Genomic DNA, 18,331 nt, shown 5'->3' with positions numbered 1-18,331 from the left:
CCAAGCACATGGTATGGAAAAGAGACCAACGGAGTGCCAGCAAATGAGTTTCGACATCCAAAATAGCCCCACCACCCATGCGTTTGGGAGTACATGCATGCAACCAAGAAATCCATGAAATGCTTGCATGCAAGGAGTCCTTCTTCCATAACATGAAACGAATATACTGAGTAAGAGCATTCAATGTAGTAGTAGTCCAAGGCAGCAATGGCAAGAAATATGTGAGCATTGGCAACATAATTGTCTGAGCCACTTTGAGGCGAACATGGAAGGGCCAAGACTGTGACTTCCAAAACAGAAACTTAGCTGCCAGTTTCTATGAAATCCACTCTAGTAGTTGCTTTGGCCGAACATCAACACCCAAAGGGTATCCAAGATGCCTGACAATGGAACCACAGGGAACAACCATTCCCTGCCAATCCAATGACTGCAAATCTGACTCCATGCAACCGAGAATGGCTGATTTCAAAGCATTGATATGAAGACCAGAAGCATGACCAAAGAGAGTTCAAACATCTAATGGTTTGCGAAGATTATTCTTGTCCAGACGCAAAATCATAAAGTTGTCATCAGCCAAGGAATGACTAATGAAGTGCTGTCCAAAAGGAAGAGACAATCCAACCAACTGAGTAGAAGCTGCCATATGAGATAACATCGAAAGAACCGAATGAGTCGCAAGGGCAAAAAAGAGAGGACTCAAAGGGCAACCCTATCTCACAGAGCGTACAAGGACAAATGGCTCTGTAACACCACCATTCAGCATAACTCGCGAAGAAGCCGCAGCACTAATGGTGTAGATCAAACGAGACATCCGAGTACCAAAGCCCATAGTAGACATAAGTTCTGCAATGAAAGACCAGTCTACATAATCAAAAGCCTTTTCTAGGTCCAATTGAATCAATATCACCTCCTGATTAGAGTGCCTTACATAGTCAATAGCCATTTGCACATTTAAGACATTTTGCAGAATGTTTCGGCCCTTAATGAGACCATATTGAAGAGGATGCACAATGGCACAAAGATGCTTATGGAGCCAATTCGCCATTACTTTCAAAAAGATTTTATACATAGAACCCATCAAAAAAATTGGTCGACAATGTTTCAACATAGACGGCGAAGAAACTTTTGGAAGCAGTTTGATAAGTCATTCTTTCCATGAGAAAGGCATGAACCCCCTTTCCCAAACCTGCTGGAACATAGCCGTCAATGGTTTTACTAGTCAGGTAGCAAAAACCTGAAAGAATTCATTGGTGAGACCATCCCAACTGGAACTTTTATCATTGGGCAAGTGTAACAAAACATCCATAACCTCCACCTCACGAATATCTGTCTCCAAAGTAGTTTGCATGTCATGTGGAACCTGATTGCGAACCAAATCATAGAAAACTAAGCGGGCATGAGTAATTTGGTCAGAAGGTGAAGGAGTAGAACCAAGAAGTGTTGGGGTAAAGGCGTCTCCACCATGCCACCCCGTGTATTACTACACTGACAGTACCCGCCACTGCACACTACAGGTGGCAGGCGCCCGTCACGTCACTTTATTCTTTACATTCATTTTAGTGACTAGTAAATAAAGAAAGGCCCGGTCACACATTGTGACTGTTGAAGTTCCCATTTCTTGTCTCTCTCTTTCTTGCTCTTGCTCTCCCGCCATAGCTCGCGTGCAAGCTTCAATCCTTCTCACCTTTCAACTGGTATTAGAGCTTGGCTTCCTATTGCTCGAGCTCGACTCGGTGCTTGCTTAGCTTCGCATTGACTCCCTTCTTGCATTGGATCTCCATCCCGGCAGCCATATCCGATCTCCCCGAGCTCCCATCACTCCCCGGCTTCCCGAGCACCTTCCCAGCCTATTGAGGCACCTTCAAGGCATTGGTACTGAGGTATTTGATCATTCTTTCAGGGTTTTATTTCAGTCTACACGTTGCAAACAACAAGGGCAGCCATGGCTTCAAACCCTTGAAGCTTATTCCCCTCATATTGTGCCTTACACCTATCAAGGCTCAAAGAGGCTTGTGATAGGCCTTTGATAGGCCCTTCTTGAGCCCCCCATTACCCCCTTTCAGCCCACGTGGAGCAGCAGCAAGTTCAGCACCAACAAGGCAGATTGCGCCATTTTTTCCAGGCTGTTAGCACTCGTCTACTTCAGCTCCACACTTGACCATCGCTTCTTGCTCTCTACCTTGATCAAGAGGGCTATTAGACTTCATGTTTGATGTCATTCAAGCTTTGGGCATTGGTCTTGATCATTCGGGGCTGATTTCTTCAGATTTGGGACTGTCATAAACTGTCATAACAGGCTGAAAACAGGGCAGCAACATTGGCATTAGCATTTGTTGCTTACACTCCATTCCGGTTGTGCTATTTGATGTCCATATGCGGCCTACTTGATGCCCGAATGTCTTGGGAATGTATGCACTCGATTTGCCCATGATTTGGCATTGTTGTTGGACTGGAAATTGACAGTTTTGGATTGTTTAGAGCTGCTGTACATGAGCGGGCTGAAGCTCATTTGTCACATGTATTGCTTCTCTATCGATACCTGATGTATGCTATGGGTTATGCCATGATGTATTACACTTTGGGGATCGACTTCAAACTCATGATCATGATTCCGGAATGCTTTTGAGCATCGCATTTGCTTCGTTTTTAATTGGTTTGTCATTGGCAGTTTAGTCGACTTGACTAGCATTTGGGCCACTTATGCCTATTGTCTGTACTTGACGGATAAGCTCTATACATTACATGCTTTGGTCCGTGGTTGATGCCTCTTAGTTCGTCCATGCTTGATAGATATTTTGAAGCTCCGATTTGGATGTTTTGGGCACTTCCAACTCATAGGGATATTGACTTTGGCTTGCTACTGGATGTATTGACTTGACAGAGATCTTATCATTGGGATTATGTCTTGCTCAATGGTTGCTACGACAGTTGCTTTATGTATGTCATGCTCTCTTGGATGCGTCTGACGCATTGACTTGGTCACTTGTCACTGGTACTTTGTCTTGGGTTGCTTGAGCCCTTGAGCTCGTTTGTACGCCTTTTGTGCCAGTGGGAGCATCTTACATGCTTACTTGACCTTGAGCAGGGATTACATGCTATTGGAGCAGTTACATGTATTGGAGCAGTCTATGTCATTGAGCAGTTACAGATGTATTGAGACCTTGGGATTATACTCCGACAATTGAATGTTGCATTGAGTATATGTCTTGGTTCACAAGATGCTTATGAGCTGAGTCACAGTTTTGGATCCGCTTTCTTTTGAGCAGACACCTATTTGTGTCAAGTTTTGGTAGTTGCAGGTACATTTTGCCTAGATTGTCTAGGGGTGTGCCTCTTACTGGCAGATGCTATTTGACATCTCTCGGTATTATGCTCATGTATTTTCACTGTCATTTGGCTTTGCTTTGTCCTCTTTATGCCGGCTTTGGACCTAGCATTGTTTAGTTGACATTAGATCCAGTTTTGGGACAGTTTGCTCTCATTATTGCAGTTCTGAAATTTATTACAGCAAGCATTTATTGGTGGACTGAGCAGTATTTTTTATGCTGAAATATCTTGATTTGGTGTACCGCACCTAGTACTAAGTGGGCAGCATTTTTTGGCACACTTTTCTCGCCATTTGGAGCTCATTTCAGTGGATTTTGGGCACTTTCTACAGTAAAACAGCAAGCAGTTTTAGACTGTCTGTGCATTTCCAGCCTGCATTATGGCGTCCTCTTCGACTGATAATGCCATATTTAACATCACAAAGTTGGATGGTACCAACTACTCTTATTGGAAGAGTTAAATTTGGCAGGTCTTGGTGCAAAAATCTCAGATTAAGCCACTTCGGTTGAGCGGGGAGTAACCTGAAACTATGAACAATGACGACTGGCTTGAACTTGATGAGCTATGCAAGTCCATGATTGTATTGTCTCTCACTAAACAGGTACATTATAATGTATTTGAGGAAGCACAGAGTGCATGGGATCTATGGAATAAGATCAAGAATCTTTATGATAAGAAAAGTCCGGCGAGTCAAATGTACTGGTTGAAGCAGCTTATGGATCTACGCATGAAGAATAATGCGACTATGTCTGCTCACTTGAGCCAGTTCCATGCTATACTGAAGAACCTGACTTCGCAGAATATCACCTTTGGAGAGGAAGTAACTCCTCTTTTCTTGCTAAGGACTCTGAATGAGTCATGGGATGTATTCCGCACTGCCCTATGTGCCTCTAGTGCTACTTTGAAATTGAATGATGTTGAGAGTGCTCTTCTGCAGGAAGAGGTTAATCGCAAAAACTTAGATGCCTCTCGTGTTTCACATGCTTTGACAGTTAGAGGCAGGAATGACAGGAATGAACGTGGGAATGGCCGTGGCCGTGACTCTCAGAAGGGTCGGTCTAAATCTCGTGGAAAGTCACGTAGTAAGTCGTGTGGGCGCAACGCTAATGTCACTTGTCATCATTGTGGAAAAAAGGGCCATATCAGACCACAGTGTCATGAGTTGCGCAATGAGAAGCGCAAGGATAAGGGGAAAGAGAAAGTGCAGGAGAAGTCCTCTGATCACAGCATAGTACCTGCGAAGTCCAACGTCAAGATTGAGGAAATTAATGTCACGTAGACCGAGGATTCCGATGGTGGTGATGAGTTCATACTTGCAGCTAGTTCTTCTGATGCCTCACTCTTGACTGAGACACCTAGTATGTATGCACAGTGCTGGTTATTGGATTGAGGTGCGTCCTTCCATGTGACGCCTTACCGTGAGTGGTTTCACTCTTACCGTACTATATCTGGATCAGTCAGACTTAGAGATGACAGGTCTCTTGATATTGTGGGTTGTGGAGATATTCAGTTGCAGTTTTCCACTGACAGTTCCTTTTTGCTCAAGGATATACGTCATGTACCTGCGCTTACGCGCAGTCTTATGTCTGCAGGACTGTTGGATGATGCAGGGTTTCATGTCTGTTTTGGAGATTTTGCCTCGAAGATTGCCAGAGGCAAACTTGTGCTTGCTAGAGGCGCCAAGGCTCGCAGCCTCTATCCTCTTGTTGTATCTGAGTCTTCTATAGACCATGTTTTGGCAATGGGTTCTATCCCACATGTATCACTTTGGTATGCCCGTTTGGGGCATATGTCTTTGAAGGGAATGAAAATGTTATCTGGTTTGCAGTATCTTCCGCCTTTGGACTATGCATGTTTTGACTCGTGTGATCATTGTCTTTATGGTAAGCAAAATAGTTCTACGCATAAGAAATCAAGTAGACCATGCATGAGTGAGCCCTTGGCTTTGGTGCATTCAGATGTTTGTGGGTCCATGCCATGTATGTCTATGGGTGGCGCGAAGTACTTTGTTACCTTCATTGATGATTTTTTTAGGAAAGTGTGGGCTTATCCCATAAAGCAAAAGTCCGATGTCTTGGCAGTCTTTCAGCGTTGGCTTGCTCTTGTTGAGAACCAGACTGGGTATAGGCTGAAATGCCTTAGGACTGACAATGGGGGAGAATATGTCTCACGTGCTTTAGAGCAGTTTTGTGATGACAGGGGTATTAAGCGTCAGTTGACCGCCCCTTACACCCCCGCCCAGAATGGTTTGGCTGAGCGCATGAACAGGACTATTCAGGAGCGTGTCCGCTCTATGCTTAGCCATGCAGTCCTACCACAGAGCTTTTGGGCTGAGCCAGTTAGTACGGCAGTGCATGTCATAAACCGATCGCCTTCTAGTAGATTGGATTTCCAGGTTGCAGAGGAAGTTTGGGCTGGTAAGCCACCCTCTTATACGCATCTCCGTGTCTTTGGATGTGAGGCATTCTGCCATGTGCCCAAGGACAAGAGGAGTAAGTTGGATCCAAAGAGCATTAAATGCATCTTTCTTGGTTATGGTAATTTAGGAGAGATGGGCTATCACCTATAGGATCTGCAAGCACGGAAAATAGTACGCAGCCATGATGTAGTCTTCCATGAAGACAAGATGCACAGGCAGCCTGAGAAGGTGGTTGAGATCCGCAGAGTGATCTTTCAAGAGGAGCCTAGAGCTCCTGCACAGCCAGTTGGACAACCTACAGCTCCAGCAGATGCTTATGGTCAGCGTGTTGGACAAGCAGCTGGGCAGGCAACAGAGCCTGCAGTGAGACGGTCTGCTAGAGACAGACGTCCACCTGATAGATTTCAGCCCTCTATGCATTATGTTTTGGTTACAGATGCAAGAGAGCCTTTCACTTATGATGAGGCTATGCGCAGGGATGACAGTCACTCCTGGGAGAGGGCTATGCAGTCTGAAATCGACTCCTTGCATAAGAATGAGACTTGGGATTTGGTTGTCATGCCTAAGGGCAAGAAGGCTTTGCCATGCAAGTGGGTGTACAAGCTGAAAAGTACCCCTGGACACCCCAAGCCGGCATACAAGGCTAGATTGGTAGTAAAGGGTTTTAAGCAGGAGCATGGTGTAGACTTTGATGAGGTCTTTTCTCCTATGGTTAAGATGACCACCCTGCACTTGGTCTTGGCTTTGGTTGCTCAACTTGACTTAGATCTATATCAGATGAATGTCAAGACGGCTTTCTTACATGGAGACTTGCATAATGAGATCTATATGGAGTAGCCTAAGGGCTTTGCAGAACCCGGCAGGGAGCACCTAGCGTGCAAGTTGAAGAAAAGTCTTTATGGCTTGAAGCAGACACCTAGGGAATGGTATCATAAGTTTGATGCCTTTATGCAGTCACAGGGCTACAACAGGAGTGCTATGGATCCGTGTCTTTACACGAAGAAAGCCCGTGGTGGTTCATTGCTTATTTTGGTACTCTATGTGGATGATGTGCTAATAGCAGGAAAAGCTCATGATGAGCTAGATGCTCTTAAATCTCGGCTGAAGAAGAGCTTTGAGATGAAGGATTTGGGACAGGCCTCTCACATACTTGATATGCGCATTAGATGCGACAGGCATCAGGGACTCCTCTACTTGTCACAAAGGGAGTATATTCACAAAGTCCTTGAGCGCTTCCGCATACAGGACGTAAAGCCTATTGGCTGTCCATTGCCTTCTTATGTGAAGGTATCACAGGCCGATTGTCCGCAGACAGATGAGCAAAGGGCCGAGATGGCCCAGATCCCTTATGCTTCAGCCGTGGGCAGTTTAATGTATGCCATGATAGCCACTCGTTCAGATATTGCCTTTGCGGTTGGTGTTGTGGCACGCTATATGGCTACACCTGGCAGGAAACATTGGGATGCCGTGAAAGGTATCATGAGATACCTAAAGGGCACAACAGATATGTATGTTTGCTATGGCAGCTAGGATACAGGGGTCGTGGGGTACACTGTAAACGCCCCGAACAACGTAGTATGCTTAACAATTATGATATTTGCTTGTTTTCAAGATTTAATATAAAAGAGAATGAACACTTAAAGCTGAAAATGAAAATTACTCACAAAATTACGGCCATGAAAATGTAAAAGTAATGGAGACAAGATTGAGGGTTGAAGATGGGCAACCCCCCCCGAAGGAATGTATTTCTGCTCAACCCAAGTCCCTTAGGGAAAAGCTCAGTTACAATCAACCTGAGAGTGAGAAGAAGTAATTCTCACTCTCACAAGATCATGCAAAGATGTACAAACACACATGCATTATCTATTATGCAATGATAAGAACTGATTTCTTTACAGTATGAGAGAAGAAAAAGGGAAAATCAGCCTTTCTCGATCGTTGATCCAGCAGTACATGGATAGAGCTTGCTTCATGTTGCTAAAATGGAAGAAAGAGCTCGAGAGGGAGGTGCTGTAATGAATTTACAGGCTTGTTGTCCTGTAAAACAGCAGTGATAGAAGAGGGAATATGGAGGAATTTGATAATGGAGAAGTGGGGGATGATGATGGGGATGGATGGGGCCAGTTTCTAGCTATCTGTGGGTGCTGTACATGAGTTTACAGCAAAGAAAAATGATGCTGAATGAAGAAAAACGAGCTCTTATTTATAGGAGAGGGAAGAGCTAGTACAAAAGGGGAAAGTGGAGTAGCACAAGACAAGTGTCCAGCCACATGTCATGAGATGTGACAAGTGGTGGGACACTTGGAAACTTGTGTGACAAGTGTCTTGATACTTGTCTCTTCTCTATGGCCTTTCTTTTTAGGTTGAATACTGTCAAGAATAGAAACAACCAAATTTAGTAAGCATAGTCAGAGTACAGAACTTACTATTTTTAGAATGACATCCCTATTTTTTAGGACTAGCATTTTTAGGCTAATTCGAGGCTCCTAAAATTTAGGGATCTCCTAAAATTTAGGAACCCCCCCAATATGGGTGTCATATGAAAGCTTTTTCCGTGTACATCGCAAAAACGGTATCCAAATCTTCATGTAACTTTCCTATGCAAAGAAATGTGCATTTCAAGCTTTCAGCCCACACATGCACATTATACAAGCATTTCATGATCATGCCATCTTGATGATTGTAACTGTCTGTTCTAGTGGATCTAGCCCACACTTCAAGGCATCAATCTTTTCTGTGTGCGAGTCTAACCCTGATATGCGTAAGTTCTGGTCACAGGCGCCCAATCGGGCCATATAGGTGGAAGTGTGAACTATCTTTTCTCTAACCCACCGCGTGGGTCCACCATAACCTGTGACCACTCATCAGTGGCCAGCTCCAATGCACTTTTCTTTATATCTAATTAGTACAAAGGAAATAAATTTAATAAATCATTATATAGACAAATTAATGAAAAAGGATACAAATTCTGTTTCTATAGAGTTGTGACATACACTGACTCCGATTATGCAGGACATGCAGATAGTAGGAAGTCCACTTCTGGCTGTGTATTCGCCTATGCTGAAGGTGCTGTCTCTTGGATGTCCAGGGTTCAGAAGTGTACGGCTTTGTCTACTACTGAGGCCGAGAATGTTGCAGCCACTGAGGATTGCAAGAAGGCCATATAGCTAGGCCGTCTAGTTGCTGACCTTGGGATTGATGCTATGCCTACACTGCAATCAGATTCTATGAGTGCCATTCGGTTGGCTAAGAATCCGGTCTTCCATGCGAAAACGAAACACATTGAGGTGAGGTATCACTTCATACGCAGTGTCGTAGAGGACAAGTCTGTTGACCTTGTCAAGATCTCCACTGACGAGAATCCTGCAGATCTGCTCGCGAAAAGCCTCACTACTGAGCGCTTTGCCTTCCTCAGGAGATTGATGGGCGTTGGATGAGATGTTGCCTTTCCTCATCCCTTGTACCTATGTACAGTTGTACTGTCTTTTTCTTTTCTTTTCTCTCTCACTGGGGCAAATTCGCCTTTAAGTGGGAGGTTGTTGGGGTAAAAGCGCCTCCACCGTGTCGCCCCATGTATTACTACACTGACAGTACCCGCCACTACACACTGCAGATGGCGGGCGCCCGTCACGTCACCTTATTCTTTACATTCATTTTAGTGACTAGTAAATAAAGGAAGGCCCGGTCACACATTGTGACTGTTGGAGTTCCCATTTCTTGTCTCTCTCTTTCTTGCTCTTGCTCTCCCGCCATAGCTCGCGTGCAAGCTTTAATCCTTCTCACCTTTCAAGAAGGTCTAGAAAATAATTCCTACAACACATATTCACAATAGTCTGAGGATCAATGACCATTTGACATTCTGCATCCTAGAGTCTAGTCATATTCTCTCGAGCAGGAGATGCATGGAGAGCTCGAAAGAACTTATGAGTTTGACAAGCACTATCTTGCAAATTCTTAGTCAAATTTTGCAATTTGGCCTGCTGATAAGATTTCAAATGAAACTCTTTAATAAGATCAGCCAAATGTATAGCCAATGGCAGCAAAAATACATCTGGAGTCTCCACCAGTAGAGAACAAACCAAAGCCAATAATTCCTCTGCTGCTTGTCGACGCCGCCAACAAAGAGAGGTATGATGGATCCCATACTGTAGAACAACCCGCTGCACATTAGAGAGAAATCGTTCAAAAGAAGCATTGCCCTCAGAGGAAAAGTCCAATAAAAATCTATCAATCAATTGCTGCATATAACCCTGAAAGATTGAATGCTTCAAATAAGACGAGTTGAAACGCAAAGGGAGTCTATCCAAAAATTGCTTAAAAGGTGCAATGGGTTGAACAAGCATCTCAAGCTATAGAGGAAAATGGTCCGACAAGGCATATTGCTGCAACACTTTCATTTCCACCATCTTAGGAAGAAAAGCATCATCTTGCATGATGTACATGCGGTCCAACCACCACCATGTAGTTGTATACTGCACAGAATGAAAAGTAAACCCTGTAGAAGAAGGGTGTAGCCATGACCAGAGATCTTACTTAAATACGGCAAGAGCAAACGCATTCCACACACGGCTTTCCGGAGCGTCCATCACCGAATGCTCTGATGTGGACTGTGAAGGATCAACACACATATTAAAATCCCCCATCAAAGAACCCTGTCTGCCAAGTGACAAGGAGATCTGCAAAGTATTCCAAAGATCCCAACGGGATAAAGGGTCATTTGGATCATAGAGCCCAAGTAACCATAAGATCTCTCCTTCAAATAAAACTTCAATCACCACAAAACGACCGTGTACATCATTTTTAATAAGAACAGACTGATATTTCTCATGTACAATCATAAGTACACCAAAATAATGCATGACATGCGTCCCTGCATAAAACAAACGAAACCCATGGCAATCCACAACTGTTCCTGCTTCATCGTGACTCTTGTGCTCAACAGCACACAAGACATCCCACTGGTTCTCATGCAATAAAATCCACATAGTATGTTGCTTATTGCAAGAACAAATGCCTCGCACATTCCACGTGGCTATCTTCATGTGTATTCAAAAAAAGAAAATCAGGAACGAGGCAAAGCTTGTCTCGATTTAACCTTTTCTGCTAGAATGTCAAGGACTCCCTTATCCAAAAAATCAGCTAACACGGCAAAAGAGTTCTAACGGTAAGATTTAGAGGTAGACGGTGTATCCACTGTCTTGGGGATGGAACGGGGATAATGATGATCCCATGGGGTAATCACGTTACCTCTAGCATCGAAAGCCAACTTAGCAGGTAGGCCCTTCGGACCATCAATATATACTTTCCTAGTGGGCTGATTGCGAGGAGCAAAAACCATAGCACGAGTAGTGTGCTTTGAAGACAACATGTCTTTCCTGCGCATATAAGTACGCAAGGAATCTTGTGAAGCATTAGGCACAGTATCCACTGTGCCAGCATCAAACCTTTTACCTTTTTTGGCACGTACATCTACCCAGTCATTGTCACGGGAATCCAAACCCGAAACATGTTGTTTGTCTTTATCCAAAACTTTAGGTGGCTGGGTCGCATCCTGCGTCGGAGCATCAAGCACCATATCTTCCATGGGAGGCAAAACATGCTCAGCATCTAAAGTCGGTTGCTTCGTTGGACATTCGGCCATAAAATGCTTCAATTTTCCACACGAAAAGCAATGCCCTGCGAAGTTATCCCATTTCAAACTAAAGTGCAAAGGATGCATGCCAGAGCAATTAAGACGTAACCAAGCAGGCCTTTTCCGAGCATTGTCCCATAACATACACAAACGGTTACGATTTGTGGCCCTTAGGCTCGAGGGAACCAAAACAGTGCCCACAACGGCCATGGCATCCTTTAACAGTGGCCAATAGACAGCCGGACAGTTTTCCACTTTAACCCACACCGGGCATTCGTGTTAAAGCAAGCACTGAAAATCTACCATTGGGCGCCATGGCACAACATGGACCAAACGGCGATCAAAGAACAATGGCAGTTTAGTCAACAGATCGGCACGATGCTTCTTGGATTTCAACAACACCTCATAAAAGCCTCGGGGCCCAACAAAAATCTCTTCAACACACTCCCCTTGTAGTAGACTTTGCAGCCACTGGCGAATATAGGAAAGCACTGGGATCCTACCAATAAAGAAGAGTATAATAGCACGTTCATAAAACACTGAGAATGAGCACAAAACATTTTTGGAATCCATAGTGGCTTCCAGAACATCTTCAATTTCAGAGTCAGAAAACGCTTCATGATTATGTTGAACATAATCACCAAGCAGAGTGTTGGCAAACTCCAACAAATGCTCCCAGTCAACATCCTGAGAATCCACAAAATCAGAAGCAACTTGAGCATAAGAATGTTCCTGATGATCCTGATGATCCATTGTATCTTCCGAAGTATGCTTGGTGAGTTTGCCCGCAGGCTGGAAGTCAGGACCAGGGGACATCTCCTCTGTGCAAGGAACCATATCCTCTGGTTCCTCTGTTTCAGAATCCGGACCAAGGGCTGCCATCATTTGGTCAATAAAGTCCATGTCCAGACCAACCATGTTGTATCACTACTTTAACAACTCTCTCTCTCTCTCTCTCTCTCTCTCTCTCTCTCTCTCTCTCTCTCTCTCTCTGTGTGTGTACACGGGCAAGTCAGCTCTTTGATTTGTGCACGGTCGCAGTCGCATACTCCCAGATTATGTCTCTCTCTCTCTCTCTCTCTCTCTCTCTCTCTCTCTCTCTCTCTCTCTCTCTCTCTCGGCACAACAACATGCACATTGCAGACACCCACGGGCAGCAGACGCAGTGCTGATGGTGGCTGGTGGGGCAGCGGATAAAGTATACCAGGCAAATGTCAGAAGGGACAGGAGGCGAATGGACAAGCAGGACGAAACAAGCTCAACCAAGGCAGAACAGACCCTGTGCTGGTGACCTGTCAGTCACAAAGCAGGGCAACGCAGGCCAGAAAGTCGCACGACAAACAATACAGCAGGTCGCCTAGATGTACGCAGGCAAGGGTAGGGCGCGATGACACGAGCAAGGCAGAACGCTGGTCAGAGACAACAGACACGTCCGCAAGATGGGGGTCTCTCTCTCTCTCTCTCTCTCTCTCGGGAATTTGTGTCACATGGCATACATGTAACAATTTTTCCGTTTAAACCTTCCGGTCAAAAATTCTCCATGTTTGGTGCAAAATTTAACCTCGGCACAGACCAGTGAATTAATCCTCGTGCAAAAACGAAGATAATGACACGAACAGATTCTGGGGTCCAAAAATAGTAACTTCCTAAATTTTAGGTATGGTAACCCCTGCATTCTTCAAGTTGTTATGAGCAACTTTTATCATTGCAACCACATCAAAAAGTGTAATATGGCTCAATTACCGTGACTTTTATTCCATGAGCATTCTTACATGTGCATCTTTTGTCTTGGCTAGGCTCATTGTCCTACACTATCTCTAGTGGCTAAGCACACAATCCCAAACCACTAGCATTCTATTCTTCAATGCCCATTCAATATGGAACCGGTCTTAAGGCTTAGACAAACCATTAGTCCAATTTGTCCCAATGGCTGCCTCTTCTGGCCATGCAAAGAGCCCAGCTTAATCCAAAAGAACTCTGGGGGTAAAAAGCAACAACAACTAAAGAAAAGAAAATTTAAGTATTTATATAAGTAAATAAGGAAACCTGTCATTTCATCTTCCACTGACCTTAGCACACATAAATATATCTTAGCATTTGATGGAAATAAAACAGAGCAAGAACCAAACACAAGTGGACACCTTGATGGAACTGTTAAGGAGCACATGACAAGTAGACAGCTTTAGCGATTGCTGGGTTGACTCCCATGTAGCACCTTGGAATGTAAGCAGTGAGTGAAACCAGATCACAATCTGGTTGCACCTGGTCCAGATGCTGGTCAGATCAGATCTAGGTTGGCCAATTTGAGCCTACTAAGATTTACTTTCTGCAGTTTCAGCATCTTTATAGACAGCCTTCATGGCTTGTATAGATCTTGATCATCTACCTTGTAACAGTTGTTAGTTTTTGGGGTTCAGTGTTTTGGTGTGTTCATCTCAGCCATTTCATCTTCCAATTTTGGCTTCTGTTTGTGTGAGATATTGACAGCAGCAGCTTGTAACAATGCCAAACAGATCTGCTGCCATACCACATGTTGACCCACCAAAATCCATGTCCCGCCTGTCAATTTGCTACTTCATTACTGTGCAACCACCCACTCATTAGTCTAGAACCTTGTATGAGCTCAGAGTCTAGTGTTCATCATGTGTATGCAACAATGTTTTCAATACCTTAATCTTTAGAAAAATTATGTACATGAAGCTACTTGGGCTATGTTCATATATTCCAAACATGACAACAAAGATTTAAGGCCATAATTCCATTATGATATCAAAGACATTACCAAAACCCATCCAGATGCTGCACAAATAAGTCTGAGTTTTGAATGAAATTCTTCTTATATTTAACAAACCTTCCTTTTCCAACTGGCTAATGTACCAATTAATGCACCCAATATACTTTCTGATTCATAATACCTACCATTATTCTCATCCTCCCTTTTCACAATGTGGCACCTTCTTTATCTGCCATATGTACATGCTAAGACAGAGATTTTAAATCATCAACTGGCAAAATTAATGGCCAAAGTTCCAAACAGAGCATCAAAGGATTGGGACGAATAAACAAAAACCTCCTCATCATTTCGGTCTCCAAAATTCAAAGCCTCTGTAACACCCAAAAAAACAGAAATAGCAGAATTAATGGTCTGCAAACTCTGTCTCTATATCATGCTCACGAATCTATTAGCCAGATGCATATGATAATTGGATAAAGCAGGGATACGTCAATACAGTAAAAGCTAAAGCTACTCCTCAAATATAAAACTTTTTATCTTTGGTTACAACATTTTGCTTGAAGCTTCCCTTTGAAATGTCTTGATTACAACATTTCACTTAGAGATTTCCCTTGAAATCATTTACGACACAAGGATCAGCCCTACACTTACAACCATCCAGAGTTTGAATCTGTGAATTCTGGAAGGATGCAAGAAACTATATAAAGTGAAAGACTTTCTGTGAGCTGCGTCAAACTGAATCTCAACACAGAAGGCCCTAGATTGTCCACATTTCAGCAAAGTCAATGTACCCTGGAAGCTCCTCAAGAGTGTCACAAAGAGACTGGAGATCTTCTTACAAATGGATTTTCCCCTATGGCTCCTATGACTCTTTCTTGCTCTAGATCTTCTGAGAGTGTGGCAACAGCTCCACCAAGTGCATAGTATAAGATACCTCACAGTGTCAAAGGAGATCGACAAGCAGCCAGTCACCTGGAATGGGCAAGTCAGGCACAAGGATAATCTTCAACTAGGTAAGCCACACACATCTAGTCAAGGGCAGGGAGGTGGCTTTGGATGTAGAAGGGTCAAGCCTTGCATGAGCTGTGCGACTAGCGATGGCCAGGTTTGTGGACCTTGAGGGTATCAAAAAGTTTTTTTATCCTGCACAGCTCAAGCACATAGGCATATTTTGGTGCAGAATGATTATGAGTAGGTGCCCACCGCAATAAGCAGAGAGGAGCATCATCAAGCCTTTAGATGCAATTACTAGGGCACCTATGCACAGCTGGTGGCAAAAGAAGATATCCTCCTTGTGTGTTGATTGCCCATGACAGGCTAGCAGGTGGCAATTGATTGGCACAAATGCAACACATCCTGTTTGTCACAGATGCCTTCAGCAACGCTTGGAAGCTTCAAAGCACTTTCTTTGTATATGCAAGGAGGCACAGCTGGTTTGGAGAGCAATATTCAGGATCCTTTTGCAGTGCAAAGTCAAGCATACATGTGGTTACTTGGGGGGCTCTCATGGCAGTCAATCAGGAAATATCTAACATTGAGGTGGGGTCATGTGCTGTCACCAGTTAGATCATTGCCCAACTGATACATTTTAGAGTCTTCATGTGACCAAATATCTGGGAAGCTGTGGGACGATTCAAAGCATGGAATATCTAGAAGGCCCACAGCCACCTAGACTTAAACAAAGAGCACTCTTCAACATATGCCATCCCATGGAACTTTGGTCTTCTACCATCCATTCACTTCCGGGGCATTTTCAGCAAGTAGCTTCAACGCAACTCACAAAGCTGAACCAACTTTTTCTTCGCACTTGGGGATCCAACAGGCATTCCTTCAAACTTCCAATGTACCACAGCATGATCTACACACTACCAGATGACACTTGCAACTTCCTCATGGACCTATAGGCTATACCCCCTTGCCTTGAGGACAAGCAACATAAAACATCTCTGTCCATAGCAAAGGATACACACTGGGTGAAACCGGCCAAAGGCAGCAAAATTATCTCGAAAACAATTAACCTCACATAAAAAATTTAAGCAACAAAAAATAAACCAAACACTAGCATTAGAATGTTGTGTGAAGATATGCTAGGGTTTGCACAAAGAAAACACAAAGTGTACAAACATGACCGAAATCTAATGTCATGGATAATGTAGCAGCAAAAAGTCAGATCTGAATCCGATGTCCAGCAGTCCCAATCGGCACCGCATATTAAAAATGCAGCAGGCGGAGTGCCATGTAGCAGTCTGATCAGTCAATTACTGGCTAATGATCAAAACTGCAACTGTTTAGATGATGTGGAGCAGCCAAAGACAGCCAGATTCCGGGCAGGCTGATGGCAACCAAAATCAGTGGGCAGCAGGCTGGTAGGGAACGGCACATCTAGGATGTAGGCACCAGCACCAGGACGCAAGGCAGCAGCCTTGAATGTACCATGTGGGAAAAGCAACCCCTATTAGCAGTCATGTGTGTCATGTATGGTCATCTCTTGCATGTGAACCTCAGTCGGAGTCAAACAAGGATATGAGGAGCTCTTGCAGTGTATTTGTCCATTAATTTATTTGTCCAAGACATTCTAGGTGGAAACTTGTCCCAAAATCGGTCATCTGGAAGCCCCTTTGTCATTTCCATGCAACCATTTATTGCTAGAGGTGGGGTGCATTTAATTGGGAAAGGGAAGCATTTTTTAGTGCATTGCATTTATCAGTTTTAGGCATTCATGCTGGTCTGATGCCTTAAATGCAGCTTGGCCAATTTCATCATTTCTTGCTATTTAAAGTTGCCTTCTCTCTCCACAAGTCAGTGTTCCTCATCCTCCTACCTCCTTCCGGCACCCTCATTGACACTTCAAGCTGCATGGTTGACTAAGACCAGCCTTGTACCATTCAGATTTTTGTCAGTTTTATTCCTTCTCATTGTGTTCCTCTTTATTCCTCCTATGTTCCTCGTGTCTTCCTATGTGTAAAAATTACATGGCGCAGCAAACAGAATCTGAGAAAGAGATAGAGAGTACACAACAGATAAGGGGAGAATGAAAAAATTTTCTTTAGCTCCAAACAACTGATACAAAGATGGCTCTGTCCACCTGTGCACTTCCACAGTGAAGCTTAGATGGCGATCTAGATAGAAGATAGGTGAAGAGCTTAAGGCTAGTTAGAACAACTTTGACTGGGTGAAAGATAGATAATGGATAGCTGTGAAGGGGTTTAGCTTTTATAGCCGACAAAGGCGGTTAGGTCGGCCTGACCGACCTACCATATGAACCTCCACTAGTTAGCTAGGGAATATCCCTTTACCATCGGGCCAAGGGCGCTGCCCCCAGATCCCTGCTAGGGGGACCAATGGCCCCCCCTGGGACCCCCCTGGCCAGGGGCCGCTTCCACAGCCCACCAACCCCCCAAACCCCAAAATAGGGGCCCCTGATAACTCCCTTACTCCGCAACTCGATACAATGTGCCTCGAGTTGCTACCAGCTTAACTACTTCATCTAACCCAAAGATTAGACCCACAACAGTCACCTTTTTGCCATCCAGTCACGTAGACCTCATTTGACATACAAGTCAGGACTCAACCAATATCTGGGGCCACAGTTCACTAAAGAGGAGCCTCCATCCGACATACAGCTTGCTGGGTGTCAACTTTTGACTGATGTGAACAACATCTCTAGGGTGCTGGTCTGCTGTGTTTTACAACCAAAGGACTTTTGCTTGCTGTGCTGGAAATGCTCAGGCTGCATTTTCTATCATATCCTCTTTCCCTTCAAGTTTTGCAGCCAGGAGACCCTATTTACTGCTGCATTTAGATCCACCCGCCCCTCTACAGCATGTGTTCACTATACACGTCAGGCAATCTGGTTGTGCAGTAGATAGACAAGTATCTACACAAGGCTGAGGTCTTCCATCAGCAGGTCATTCACATCAGCAGCTCTTTTGTTTACATTTTGCTGGTATTTCCAAAGGACTTAGATGGCAGACCAGTACGACTGGCAAGATCATGTGGATCAAGACCACAAGGACTGCCAAAGCCACAATGGGACCAAGAAGATCAACAATTAGACCATAATTGGGTTCCAACCTGACCACCTTCATATCATTCTCTCCCTATCCCTCTTCCGTGGCTTGGAATCCACGATTGGTGATTATGGCACTACTTGTTTACGTGCCCATCCTACCCTCTCTCCCCACTTCTGAAAGCTAGATGGAACCAACTGCTCGCTCTA

The 18,331-nt window shown here is 44.2% G+C and overlaps 1 protein-coding gene across 1 annotated transcript in view; it reads right to left on the bottom strand.

Moving 5' to 3' along the window:
- The window catches only part of MIA40 (Cox19-like CHCH family protein), a 140,721-nt gene that overhangs the window by 73,734 nt on the left and 48,656 nt on the right, over positions 1 to 18,331 (bottom strand). The window contains exon 2 of the mRNA XM_087683793.1: positions 14,449 to 14,483. Within this exon, the coding sequence (XP_087539919.1) occupies positions 14,449 to 14,483 (35 nt within the window). The remainder of the gene's footprint in view (positions 1 to 14,448; positions 14,484 to 18,331) is intronic.

This window comes from Lygodium microphyllum, chromosome 8 (genome assembly GCF_053477565.2).
Source record: "Lygodium microphyllum isolate KBCC chromosome 8, Lygodium_microphyllum_v1.1.10, whole genome shotgun sequence".
In the NCBI taxonomy this organism is placed as follows: domain Eukaryota; kingdom Viridiplantae; phylum Streptophyta; class Polypodiopsida; order Schizaeales; family Lygodiaceae; genus Lygodium; species Lygodium microphyllum.
This window is presented reverse-complemented; position numbering and strand designations above follow the sequence as displayed.